The 14,290-nt window shown below is 46.1% G+C and overlaps 2 protein-coding genes across 4 annotated transcripts in view; both read left to right on the top strand.

Moving 5' to 3' along the window:
- LOC123427216 (endoribonuclease Dicer homolog 4) overlaps nt 1-1,276 on the top strand; it is a 50,374-nt gene extending 49,098 nt beyond the window's left edge. For both annotated transcript variants that reach the window (XM_045111211.1, XM_045111209.1), the window contains exon 25: nt 603-1,276. In XM_045111211.1, the coding sequence (XP_044967146.1) occupies nt 603-771 (169 nt within the window). In that variant the 3' untranslated portion in view covers nt 772-1,276. The remainder of the gene's footprint in view (nt 1-602) is intronic.
- A 5,070-nt stretch (nt 1,277-6,346) lies between these two features.
- Nucleotides 6,347-13,544, top strand: LOC123427215 (coiled-coil domain-containing protein 115). 2 transcript variants are annotated; one of them, XM_045111207.1, is made up of 7 exons: nt 6,347-6,617; nt 7,131-7,332; nt 7,583-7,715; nt 7,882-8,007; nt 8,089-8,153; nt 13,042-13,129; nt 13,204-13,544. In XM_045111207.1, the coding sequence occupies exons 2-7, from the start codon at nt 7,141-7,143 to the stop codon at nt 13,281-13,283; spliced, it is 684 nt and encodes a 227-aa protein (XP_044967142.1). In that variant the 5' UTR covers nt 6,347-6,617; nt 7,131-7,140; the 3' UTR covers nt 13,284-13,544. The 2 variants fall into 2 exon arrangements, with proteins under 2 accessions (XP_044967142.1, XP_044967143.1); XM_045111208.1 differs by having other exon boundaries at nt 7,110-7,332.
- Nucleotides 13,545-14,290: the final 746 nt, after the last annotated feature.

Here is a 14,290-nt window from a genome sequence, read left to right as displayed (position 1 = left end):
ATATTTGTCAATATCTGACTTGTTTAGGAAATTTGTCAGCAAGTCTGGAAAGGTGTTATCTACTCTCTCCGTTCCTAAATATTTGTCTTTTTAAAGATTCAACTACGGACTACATACGGAGCAAAATGAGTGAACTTACACTCTAAATTATGTCTATATACATCCGTATGTAGACTGTAGTGAAATTTCTAAAAAGACAAATGTTTAGGAACGGAGGGAGTACTTTGTAGTGGTATTCTGGTATTTGTCATACAAGTTCTCTGTGGTGTGCTGCTTCAGAGCTAAGCATTTGCTACAAGTCAAATACTATGATGTCAATGGGTATGATACAAAAAAAGGCTAGTTCAAACTATAGTGAACACATAAATTTAAAATCTTAAGACATGTTTCATTGTCATTTTATTTAGTTATGTGATAATGCTTCTTCGTGATACGCATTATATCTAATTCGGGCGCGCTGAACATAAAATTCAACATAAGTATATGAGGCGATTAATGTGTTGCTGTCTAGTCACATTGTGTGTTCGTATTTGTTACAAAATGTTTATTCTCCTATCAAGGTGTGTACATGCTCTGCTAACTTCATGCGTGAAATGACGCAGATTCACCTACAAGGTTACAGTTCAGATCAGCGGACCTTCGGAGACACTCTTGGAGTGCTACAGCGATGCTCAACTACAGAAGAAGGCCGCACAAGAGCATGCCGCGCAGGGGGCTCTGTGGTATCTCAAGCAACATGGATACCTACCGAAAGATGAAGTTCATGTGTAGAAACATCTCTGGATTTTGTGGCCTCGTTACCAAATACAATACCCACATATACTTATTTCGTGGTGTTACGATAGGATGTGTCGATAAATGTACAGCCCACGTATGGCGTATGAATGATAGGACTTTATAGTTATTCGGTTCATTCATGCTCTGCCGATTTGTAAGATGACAACGAAGTTAGCTACATGGCAGAAGACAAAAGAAACCGCGTGACAACGAATAGACATCCAACAGTGACAAGATATTGTTGTCCAAGCTAAGCATGTGAAAGGATAGGATGTGTCGATAAATGTACAGCCCAATTATGGTGTATGAATGATAGGACTTATAGTTATTCGGTTCGTTCATGCTCTGCCGATTTGTAAGATGACAAGAAAGTTAGCTACATGGCAGAAGACAAAAGAAACGGCGTGACAACGAATAGACACCCAACAGTGACAAGATATTGTTGTCCAAGCTAAGCATGTGAAAGGAGGTGCATTTTATTGCACTGGTTAAAATGCTACATTGAGCGATTCTTTTTAAATCTTTCCATTTTTTCCATCATGTGGGTTTTTCGTATTGTTTTGGCAATCTCTTTTGGAGAAATACGCACTTCACAAACCTGAACAGGTTACAAAACTCAGGGCTACCAATTTATGTCATGTTTTTGCTGTAATCATGCCCACATGGACAAAAATGGCAAAGCCGACATTAAAGAAAAACCAGAAAATCATAAATTAGGTGCTTTTATAAAAAAAAAGAGCCTGAAATGATGTTGGGAAATAAATAACCACGTAACCAACATATTGTGAAAAAAGTGAAAGCTAACAAAAAATTCAAGATTCGAGTAGTTAAACTAATCAAGCTAAATTTATCTTTAGGCAGTTCTAATATATATTTTTGGAGCGCCCAAAGGTACCACATCCATGTTGTGAGCAAAACTTGATGTCTCCCTTGCCTCGGAGAAAACAAAACTTGATGTCTCCCAGAAATACCATTGGAGCGAGGTAACATAGTGAATGCAGGAGAAAAATACACATTTCGTCCTTAACAATTTGGTATCGTTACTAGAGAAACACTCCAATACGGTTCATATACATGAAAATACATAACATCTATGGTCCCCTTGACGGTCCATCGCTCTGGTGCCATTGTGTGGCGCGACTCTTTGTAGAAAAACCCTTCGCTTTTCTGGAAAACAACCTGCACTTCATCATGGTCCCACGCGCGAGGCGTTTTGACCGGGTCAAAACGACTCGGCCTAGCTCTCTCCCTCCCCCCTCCCTCCCTCTCTCTCTCTCTCTCTCTTTCTCTCTCTCTATCTATCTCTCTCTCTCAACCCACTCTTCTCTTCTTCTCGAGCTAGCTCTCTTCTACTGTTATACCACGTTGTCGCCATATTCCTCGTCGATGATCATGCCATCGTGGAGGGATGGGGAAGATAGCAGTGACGACGAGATCAACGTGGGCGATGGCATGATGGAAATGGAGTACTTTGTAAGATTCATTCTCTCGGTTAGAATTGCTTTTTTAGCTTTTCTGCACCAATTCAAAGAATAACTCTTTGATCTAGCGGGTTATGCATGTAGAATACCCCGATCACCATTGCCGAGCCCCTATACTGCGATACTGCATTGGATGATTTCCTCAAGTGCATGTTGCACAAGCTTATGCGGGAGAAATATGTTGCTTTTGAAGGAACTCATACTGGAACAAAATTCATTGGCTGCCCCTGTGAGGGCCTCTACACCAACCTTGATGCTCCCATGATGTTGTGTGAGTAGTTTACCACAGACCTACGGATCCATAGCTATCACCATGATGGATCTCTCTCTCTCTCTCCCTCTCTCTATGATCTCTAGTACAAAGTTCACCGTGATTCCCGCGGTGACCTATTCGATGTAATCTTCTTTGTGGTGTGTTTGTTGGGATCTGATGAATTGTGGGTTTATGATCAGATTATTCATGAATATTAACTGAGTCTTCTCTGATTTTCTTTTAAGCATGATTACTATAGCTTCATTTTTCTCTCCAATCTATTGGTTTGGTTTGGCCAACTTGATTGATTTATCTTTAGTGGGAGTGGTGCGTTGTGATGGGTTCCATCTTGCGGTGCTCAGTCCCAGTGACAAAAGGGGACATGACACATATTTGTGTTGCTGTCATTAAGGATAAAAAGATGAGGTTTATTCATATTTCTTGCGTTTACTTTGTCTACATCATGTCATCTTGCTCCAAGCATTACTCTATTTTATACTTGATACCCTAGATGCATGCTGGATAGCGGTCGATGAGTAGAGTAATAGTAGTAGATGCAGGCAGGAGTCGGTCTACTTGCTTATGGACATGATGCCTATATACATGATCATTGCCGTGAATAAATATTTCATATAGAGAAATAATCCGCCTATTCAGCCGTTGAATTAGCACACTTGTGGCCATTGGATTAAAACAAAGCCATGACAACAACGAGTCAACGCAGTGCCAATGCAGCCTAGGCGAAGCTCCAACGCATCATCGATGGCATCCGGCGAGCTCCATTGCAGCCCCAGCGGAGCTCTAATGTAGCACTGCCTCTCCGGCAAAGCTCCATTAGAACTCCAGCCAAGCACCATTGCAGCCTCCGTGGAGCTCCAACGTAGCGCCAATGGCTCCAATGAAGCTCCATTGTAGTCTTGACGGAGCTCCGACGCACCGTCAACGGCTCCAACTAAGCTCGATTGCAACTCCAACGGGTCTCCGTTGCAACCCCCGCGGAGCTCCAACATAGCAGCGACGACGCCACCAGAACGGAACCACCATAGCGGCGACCCCTCCCCCACGGTCGCGCCCCACCTTGACGTTGAAATGGAACCACCGCAACGGCGACGCAATGGAATCGATTGCCACGCGCCTGCCACGATAGAGCAACTGCAGGTCACCGTCTGACTCCCACCGCAACCAATCGCTATGCAAGCTCTGCCTTGGCGCCGAGCTTCACTGTCGGGACCGGAAGCTGGTCGTCATGGCCGGCGGCGAATCGAACCAATGGAGGCGCTGATTTCTGATTTGAGGACGGATTGTACCAGCTCTGGGGGAGAAGAGAAGGCATGCACGTTGTCGGGGCCACGCCACACGGGACATGCGTCACTAGGACGAGGCGACTTATGCGTCGTTGTTATCATTCGATTGATTCTAATCCTTTTACGAGACAAAATGTGTAATTTTCATGAAGTGACAGGGAAGTCACGGGTCATATAGCCATAAAAAGGGCAGCGGTAGCAAACTGATGAACAAATACGCAACTACGAAGTATTTATTTAGGAAAACGTTTAAAAACAATTGGCTGATTTTGTCGTGTCATCGAGGACCACACACCGTGCATTCTTATCCCGAGCCTCAACGCGATATCCAGTTTTCCTATCTTCTACCTCTGTCCTCTACGCATGGCCCGTCTTTCGCTCCTATGTCCTCTAAGCATGGTCCGTCTTTTGCTCTGCCATTAACTCTCGTTGCAGCATCAGCCTGCCCGCGGAGCGGCTTGCAACACCTCGCGGCGAGCTGCCGCACTCTATCGACCTGCAGCGGCCGCGCCGACCTGCAGCTCCTTGCGCCGGTCTTTTTTGCTACCGGTATTGTAGAGCACGACAGTGCAGCGCCGTTGTTGCTGCGGCCAAGCGCGCCGATGCAGCATCTTCGGTTGTCGCCGGAGCTCTTAATGTGGCGGAAAGCGTTGTCCCAAGGTATTTTATCATCTAGCGACCGAGCAAGATCTCGCCGGCGGCGATGCTGCAATGCAGCGTTTCGTTCTCGAACCGTTAGATCTCGCCGCCGGCGATGTTGCAATGAAGCTCCACCGCGGCTGCAGTGGAGCTTCGTCGGAATGCCTCACGCGGGTGGCTGCAATGAAGCTCGACCGCGGCTGTAGTGGAGCTTCGTCGGAACGCCGTGTGTCGGTTGTTGCAATCGAGCTCTGCCTGTGGCTGTAATGGAACGTGGTCGGGGCTGCAACGTAGCTTCGTGAGAACTCCACGCCGACGACAACAATGGATCGCAGTCGGGTATGATATGGAGTTTCGTTGGAACGAGGCGCGTCGGTGGCTTCAATGGAGTTCCGCCGCGGCTCCAGTGGAGCGCGGTCGGGGGTGCAGTGGAGCTTCGCGGGGATGCCGACAGTCTTGCGTTGGAGTTTTCTTTCACGCCGCGTTGCTGACATGGAGCTGCAGTGGAGCTTCCTGGGGTTGTCGGAGTTGAGTTGAAGCTTTTATTTTCCATCGACTCCGATGCTGATGCGTTGGAACATTGCCGATGGCTCCGGTGCCGCGAGATCGCCGACACATGCGCCAACGTGAGGTGAGATTGATGGCGAGCAGCCGAGCACCATTGTCGTGTTCACTGCAGAGTTGCTGCGTGCAATTTCTGTGTTGACCTGATCTAACGGCTATGCGTAGGGCAATCTAATGGCGGGCAAATTGGCTTAAGTTTGTATGTCATCAGCCATTTGATTCGTAGTAAGGACCATTTATTTATGTAGGAAAAATAGAGGATTGCATGAAAAAAAAACCTTGAATTCTGAAGTAAGGGTGTGTTTAGTTTTTTTTATTGAAAGGGTGTGTTTAGTTTGAAAAAAAACCTTGAATTCTGAAGTAGGGTGTGTTTAGTTTATTTATTTATTGAAAGGGTGTGTTTAGTTTAAGAATAAAGTGTCATCGGATGGGTTGATTCCCAGCCCATCATCCTGGTGTTCACTTGTGTTTCTATCATCGGATGGGTTGACATTCATCGATTGAACGCAAAAAGAAAAGAAACAAACCCAAAGCCTCACCGCTCTCACCCCTCACGCCCCTAAGAGCATTTCTAGTAGAACCCTCAAACCATCAAACCCTTAAAAATAACCGCTTTTACAGTTTTCATCGGAAAAAACGGCGTAGACTAGAACCCTTAAACCCTTAAACCCGTAAAAAAATTTAGAGGTCGAACCCTCAAACCCCTTCCCAGCCTGTACAAGTGAGGGTTGGGGGGAAAACTGCCCCCAACCCGCGCTCATTTTCCCACATCGCGCGGAAGGAAGTTGGTTCCCGCGCGCGGGAGGAATCCGCAACGGCCGCCGCCAGCCCGCCGCCCTCCGCGCTCCAGCTGCCGCCCCGCCGCCCCCCGCGCTCCGGCCGCCGCCCCGGCCCCGCCGCCCCTCTGCGCCCAGGCCCCGGCCCCGCGCTCCAGCCGCCGCCGTCGCGCCTGTCGCCGCCCCCCGCACTCCAGCCGCCGCGCCTGCCGCCGCGCCCCCGCCCGCCGCCGCCGCCCCCCGCGCTCCAGCCGCGGCCGCCCGCCGAGAAGGGCCGCGGCGCCCGGCGGAGCTCCACCGCGCGGTACGCCAGGGAGACGGCCTCGTCCAGGCAGCGCGAGCGCGAGCGCGAGCTCCTCCGCGGCTGAAGTCATTTTTGTATCCTCTGTTCCTCCGCGTGCATGTTCATAGTGTTCAAAACTAGGCTATAAGGGTTGGGTTTGAGGGTTCTAGTCTTTACTCTGTTTTTCAACCTTTAAAGTGTCAAAAATGATCAATTCTCAACCCTTAAAACTGATTTTGGATTTAAGGGTTCTAATAGACATGCTCTAACCCTCTCCCTCTCGTTCTTCCCTCCCAGCCGCCGCTCTCCCTCCCTCTCGCATCTGCTCTCCACCGACGACCCAAGGGAGACGACGGCCAGCGGCGGGGAAGCAACCGGACGGCCAGCGGCGGGGAAGGAACCGGCCGACCTGCAGCGCCTCCTCCTCTCGTCCTACCTGCAGCACCTCCTCCTCCCGGCCCGATCCGCAGCGCCTCCTCTACGCCGATCTGCCGCGCCCACCCTATCTTCCTCGAGCTGCAGCAGCTCCTCCTCCTGAAGGTATGAATCCCGTTGGCCAGCGCCATCCCTTCCCCCTGCCAAGTTTCTTCTACACTAGGAAAAGCTAGGGTTCATCCTAATCGAATGCATCCATGATGTACTACCATAGATAGTCAGATCTGTGTTAGTTTTAAATTATACGTTGTCCAAATCTGAGATATATATGAGCACATTAGAGGTAATCTCACCATTCATATGGAGAGGTGAGTGGAATGAGATTCTTCTCATTTTACCTCCCAAACCAAACACATGGATGGAATCAACCCATGCTATTTTTTATGTCCAACTGAACACAAGAATGGAACCAACCCATGCATCCGGAATGGAACCATGACATTCCATGCCTTTTGATCCTCAAACCGAACACACCCTAAAGGTATGGTTAATATCACCGTCTTGGCACGGATCTTGAAGCAATCCCGAGTCTCCTTGGACCTCACCTTGGCCAATTCGCTGGCAGATCCCCAAACCAATCATTTTTTCTCACCGCAGCAAAGGGTTTGGGCGTGTCAGGATTGGATCGATGGCCGTGGCGACGGCGGCAGCAGAGGTGGTGCTGCACCACATGGGGCCCGTCCCTCGAGTGGAAGAGACGAGTAATGCGGCGGCGGCGGAGGCGGAACTCGAGGGAGACGACGAAGAGATCCTGCGATTCATGGACTCGGCGGACGGCTACCTCCTCCTGATGGATTCGCTCTCCTCCGCTCTTCGCCAGGTACGAAAAAAAACTGTCATGCAATTTCAACCTTCAGAGTAGAAAGAAGGTAGCCGGGCAGTAATAGTTTGCTCTGATGATTTTATCCATGTTCATCTGGCACCTAGCATCTGGATCTAGGTTTTTGCATCTAGTTCGAAAGTTGCTATGCGAGAGTAATTTTGTGAGAAATTACTGGAGAACTGTTTGCCTAATTCAGCATTGTACTGTTGTGGTTCAGAAATAAACTTTAATGTTCTTTATTTTTTAGGGTTGGCTTGATTTGGCAAGTGCGCGTCACTCGATGGGCGCATCACGTGTTTCAAGTACACTGTTTGATCATAAAGAGCAATCTGCAGCCACTACGCTGCAAGTAGTTTATCCTGCAGACTTGCCACCATCAGGTAACCACCTGTGTGTTATTTCAGTTGACAATCGTTATCGACAACTCAGAGCAGCTAGGACAACCATCCTTGTTTCCTCGTGGAGTCTAATCTTTGTCTCTTCTTCAAACTACTAGAGTGATAGTTCCATGTGCAAGTCATGAGCTGTTGTTTAATCATGTTTCAGAATCAAACCCGCATTTTTCTCTATCAAAGTGGTGTTTGAAAGAAGAATCAAACTCCAGTGATATTGTCAGTGCTCAGGATAGCGCTACAACAAAACTAAGGTACAGAGGATCAGCTGCTACCCCAGGTGCACTATTTCTACTTTTTTAGTGTTCATATGTGTTAATTAATTTCCGTTGCTCACCTTCAAATCTTTTTTGTTAGATAGATAGTAGCAATGAATCAGATGCAACTACGGCAAAGTCTTCTACTGGTGTTGACGTTAACAGTCAGGTAAAGTGCAATATAAAAGCCTTTTATCTTTTGAAAATTTGGCAGGTAAAGGCAACATATATACAACTCATATAAATTGGACTAGTGTTGTTTTATCAAAGTGAATATGCCAAATCTAGGTAAAGATAGAGAGAAATTGCTGGTGAACAACTGCTTAAAAGCAACATAAGTAGAGCACCAATTATGATGAATCGGTGTAAGTCAAGGAAACCAACTTTTATGTGTTTGAGTGGTTAATTTGGTCAAGCCTCACCCTAATATGCCACAGCCAGACCTGATGGTACATCAAAATGAAGTTTCAAGGCATGAAAATATCGCCGTATAAAAGTGACTCTTGGGTTTGAGATGTTTTTCTAAAGTTAGTCTTGTTGGATATAGTTTAGGCATGACATTATAGGATCGTAAGCCTGGCATCAGATCATCTAATTACATGACGATCAGAGGGTAGTTTAGAATCTTACCACCAATGGGAGCAGCCATTGCTGTTGACGATGTGATGTCCCATGCCTGCTTGATGCAGGCATGATGTAGGCTTGGCGTACTCGATTGCATTGGATAGCGGCGTGCTGGCGTCCATCTAGGCACCAACGGCACTGCCCTGGCATCGGAACAAAGGTCGGCGGAGGTCTTCCCGCCGCGCAACGCCCCGGATCTGATTAGAGCATCTCCAATAGCTGCCTTATATTAGGGTACTAGCTCTTTTTAGGACACTTGGGGCCAAAAAACGCCCTCCAATAGCTGCCCTATCGCAATTTTTTTGCAAAACTTATTTTGGGCAGACTTAAAATGCGGCAGGGGTGCTACAAATATATTACAAATATACAACACGCGGGCAGCTACCGCAAAACCAAATCGGCTTGCAACCAACCCCGTGGACTCCAAACATAGCTGTGCCCAACCGCTTGCACCGCCGCCTCCAAATCTGTGACCGCCGCACCTCGTTGATGTTGAATCCACTCGCCTCTCTACGCCATCGGTTGCTGGACCAACGAAACCGCGCCACCGCCGTTGCACACCTGCAGTCGAAACCTGCCGCGTCGCCGTTGGATCCTCGTCGCCTGACGTCATTGCCGCCTTCTTCCTTGGTGCTGCCTCGTCCTTGCCACCTCCTTCCCCGGCTGACCAGCTGCAACTGCCATGCCGTCAATGGCAAGGGCAAAGCCTGCTTCAAGGGGGTGCGGCCGCGGCCGTCTGACCAGTTTGGCGTCGAGTTCCAGCAAGGTGGCTGGCGGTACTGGCTCGGCACCTTCCTGACGTCTGACATTGCCGCCCGTGCCTACGACGTCGCCATGTGGAGGCTTGGCCTACCGCACGAGCTCAACTTTTCATAGATCGAGTCTCGGCATACAGAGGCAAGGCCTTCATCACGGGTCAAGGAGAAGGATGCAGGACCCTCTGGCGGTCGACGTTGATTTTGACATCGAGAGTGATGGGTCCGATGATATTGACTGGGATAACCTGTAGTGTTTGTAGTTTGCATGTCATAGTTTAAGTTTGCATGTATAAACTTTCAATGTGGTAAAAGTAGTTCGGAAGTATGAAATGTGATCGAAGTAGTTTGAATGATCGTTTTTTTTTGGTTTTGCTCTTCTCGGTGCCCTATTTTAGGGCAGCCGTTGGAGACGCCACTTTCTTGTGCCCAAAAAATCCACTTTTTGTGCCCTAAAATAGGGCAACTATTGGAGATGCTCTTAGGGGTTTTGGATTGTAAGGGATAGGGTAGACCCACATGAACAAGTTAGATCGTGCGTGGCCAGCTGCTACCTCTCTTTATATAATGGCGTTGGTGATCAGGGGACCTACACCACGTTGGTTTGGGTCGTCCCTTACTAGGGCGCATTAGTTAGGGTTGAAGGGGTATGAACGTTGGTTGACAACCTCCCCTTAGCGTTAAGTTACCCTTCAGCCCATTGGGCCTAGATAAATACCAACATTCTCCCCCTTGATCGTTAGGCTCAACTTTTTTCCCGTTCTCCATAGTAATAATATAGCACACTAAAGTGTTGCAACAACCAATGAAATGCCACCGAACCTTTGTACTTATAGCATACATCCTATTTTGAAATGGAAAACATATTACTTAATAGGGAGTTGTTCATATTAGTGGTCCCATAATTCCAGGATCAAAAGACTTTCATTACACCTATGCCGACGACATGCTTGAAAAATACTAGGTGGTCAGCCTTTAGTAAGTAGAGTGCAAGCATTGTCATACTGGTATGCTTAACATTAATAGTTTGATCCCGGATTTCATCTTTCACAATATGATACTTTATGTGAGTGTGATTGGCAACTACACTTGACTTGTTACTCACATAGAAAATTGCGAGTTCATTATCACAGTTCAACGTTAGTGGTTTGAAAATGTTGTGTACTACTTTAAGTCCGGGAATGAAATTCGTCAGCCATACAACATGCCTGGTGGCCTAATAACATGCTACTAATTCCACCTGCATCGTGGATGAGGCATTTATCGTTTGCTTGGAGCTTTTTCATGATATGTCTCCTCCAGCGAGCGAGTATATAATTTGACGTGGATTTCTTACTATGCACACACATGGCAAGATCAGAGTCTGAATAACGAACAACTTCTAATTTACCAGACTTTCTATATGTAAGCATGAAATTCTTAGTTCCTTGCATGTAACGTCAGACTTACTAGTGGTTTTCCGTATTAGATTGGAATCTACCAAGCGTATCGGTTACAAAAGCTAAGGTTAGGGCGTGTACATGCTTGAGCATACATGATGCTTTCGACAACTTAAGCATAAGGAAACGACTTCATCTGATCTGGTTCATTTTGGTTCCTTGGACATTGGAATATTCCAAACTTATCACCCTTGACTATAGGGGTAGGCGAGAAAGAGCACTTATGCCTATTTTATTTTTTCAGCATTCTCTTAAAGTACGCCTTTTAAGATAGTCCCAATGTTTATTTGGACCCATCCCGATGAATCTCAATGCCAAGGGCATAATAGAATTCGCCGAGACCCTTCATATTATAGTTTGAAGACATAAATCTCTTGGTCTCATGCAACATCCTTACCGTTGCAAGCCAACAAAGTGTCATCCACTTATAGTCCATCATTTATTGATATTACCAAGAGACCTCAGGATTATGCCATAAAAATGATATAGACACTAGTTGCATATTTTTTTTGGTTATATACCATTCAGAATAGTAAATCATAATCTGCAACATATTTTATGGCTATTTTCAATTTATAACAGTGCAAAAACATTTTGAGAAAATTCATAATATAGAAATGCAATAAATAAAAAGAAAAACGCATCATTTAGGCTCAATAAACCATTGTTGCCCAGTATTTATTCAGCGCAGGAAAAAAATCTTGGAAGGAGAAATATAATCCCATAAGGCCAACGCAACCGGGTCCTCAACCCAAAAGCCCGCTCAGAGCCGCGCGTCAGTTTCAATCGTGCGATCGGACAACGGCTAGGATCAAAACCCTAGCTTCATTTCCCATGTCTCCCCTGATTTCACGGAGCGGCGATGCAGAGGCGACCCAAGTTTGTCGGCCATGTTGGCGCAGTGGCTGCGCTCGACGAAGTAGCTTGCAGCGGACCAAGTCCCGCGTGCTCCTGCTCCAGTAGCGTGTGGCTATCGGCGGCACGCACATGGCCCATTAGCGACATTATTGAGAAGGCTGGTGCCTGTGACTACCAGTGCAATCTTTAGAGGCGACAATGGCGTGCAAGGCGCAAATGACTAGGCCACACGCGCGTCTATGAGTGCAGCAATGTCGGTTGCTTTTTTTTCACGCGTGGCCCCGAGAGAAGGCGGTGTCGATGACGTTGGAGAGCATGGCGTGACGTCATTAGTTGAGTCCCAAATCCTCTTCCTTTCTCAATTTCAACATTTTGGGCTTTGATTTTTTTTTTTTGGGGGGGGGGGATCTTTCTAGGGTTTCAAATTGTGGACAAAATTAGTGTCCAGGTTTCGGCCGAATTGGGGAAAATTTGGGCGTTTCTTAACTTCGCCAATTCATCTTGTTCTTATTGCTACTAGCACATATGTCCATGCATTGCAACGGAAGGAAATTTGATAAATACTTGAATTTAGTGAAAATTGTATGTGCAAGTAGAATGCCTCATGCTGCACTGTGAAGAAAATGCTAGTTGCCCTGTCCACCAAAAACGCCCACCAACGAGGCAGCCACCCGGCAGCATGGAGTCACACACACCTAGGTTTATCAGCTGTCCATCAATCATTAAAAGAACCTTTAGCACCGGCTGAAAAAATAAGATACAATCCACTAGAGAGGCTATATCTAAATGATGCGTATGATATAACTTAAGACGTAATGAACCTTTGCGTCAGTAGGAAAAATAAGACACAATCCCTTGGAGAGGCTACTAATTCATGTGATATAACTTAAGAAGTCCTTAGACCCATGTTTTAGGCCGGGAATAATCCATGCACTATTTTTCCATTCATTGATACAAACAATCTAATCTCGCTTTTGCCTTCAGATCCTCATGCCCATTCAATTGAACTCCAACAATTAATGTCTCCATTTTAATCGGGCATTTTCCATCACTGATCCAAGCAATTTAATCTCGCTCCTTGGAGGCATGTTTTAGGCTGGCACCCTTTTATATATATATGGTGCCAGCGAACAGGGGACCTACACCATGTTTGGTTTGGGTCGTCCCCGATCAGGGCGCGTTAGCTAGGGTCGAAGGGGTACGGACGTTGGTTTGTGACCACCTCCCTTTAACGTAAGTATCTTGAATGATGAAAAACAGCAGATTCAGTCAGGGGCCAGAAACCGAGCCGCACAACACAGCTAGCAGGCCATGAATAAGAAAGTTGTTGTGTAATTCCTATTTGCTGAAATTCTAATGATTCTTCTGTTTTGTACCCAAGGTTCAAAAGGCGAGATCAAAAGCATTATCAGTCTTTGGAGCATTGGTGTCTCCAAAATTACGAACAGCCCAAGTTTCCTTTGAAACAGGTTCTGTTTCTAACAAAGAACAAACCATGCTTTAAACTTTATGTTGATCTAACTGATATTTTTGTTTCATGTAGCACTTGAACTAATCGTGGAGTTAGCAAATTCAAGATCAGCCATCCTCTCTAGTTTCTCCCAGATAAATCGTGGAGCATGATTTGCTACCTGAGTTTGAGGTTCTGTACCCTTGCACACCATCTATCCTATTTGGGGTACCAGCAATTATGCAATCAGCAGTGGTTGTAGACAAAATATCATAATACAATCTGAACTGTTGACGTACGTGGGAATGTATATTTTTGTCCATTTATTTGTTGTACTTTGACTTTCCTTACAACCATGGGAACAAAGACAGCAGTTTTTTTTATGGTTTGTATGGTTGAAATAGAAACATAAATAAATTTTGGTCTCAGGATGAGTCGGAGGCTTCAACATGTCCTTGAAACTAAACCAGGTTATTTTTCAGTCGAGGCTCCAACTTGCTACCAGAATACTCATTGTTTTAGGTTTATTGGAGAGATTTCTGTGTTCTCCAGTTCTTTCTTTTATCACCTGAGTACACGTTGTTTTCACACCCAGTACTAAAGAAAGGCTGGAATGCAACAACACACATTGAGTTAGTGACTTGGTGTGAAGGGCCAGCACTCGTTTTATCATGAAAGATAGTCTTCCCAGAATGGTCTCAACCTTCGGGGGTTTTCTGTTTCATCCTGCCCGAATCTTTATCAAATACTCCCTCTGTATTTAAATACTTGTAGTTGTGGAGAACTAGATTAGTTCTCCCCAACTATAAGTATTTAGGTACAGAGGGAGTATTTCTCAGCACGCTGTACCTTGAGAATTCGTTCATCCCTTTGCTCCGAAGATTGGTTGAGTACTTGGCCACATGTATGAGTAGGCATGTTGCCGGGATGTCCCATTAAGAAGGCAGATCCCATGTTTGAAATACAAAAATAAGATCAGATAGCGCTCAAGAGGTTTTTCTCCATACGAGAAATCCTTCACTCACAGGGAATTCAAATGGATGTGTTGAAGATCATCAAAGAAAGGAAAAAGACTGAATTCGATCCATCTCCTCCCTTTTCTTTAAACCAAGAGCTACTCCTTTTCTGAATCTCATGTGCAAATAATGGGTCTTTGGAGATGATGGATTTCCGGCTCGAC

The sequence above is a fragment of the Hordeum vulgare genome, chromosome 2H (assembly GCF_904849725.1).
Source record: "Hordeum vulgare subsp. vulgare chromosome 2H, MorexV3_pseudomolecules_assembly, whole genome shotgun sequence".
Lineage (NCBI taxonomy): Eukaryota > Viridiplantae > Streptophyta > Magnoliopsida > Poales > Poaceae > Hordeum > Hordeum vulgare.
This window is presented reverse-complemented; position numbering and strand designations above follow the sequence as displayed.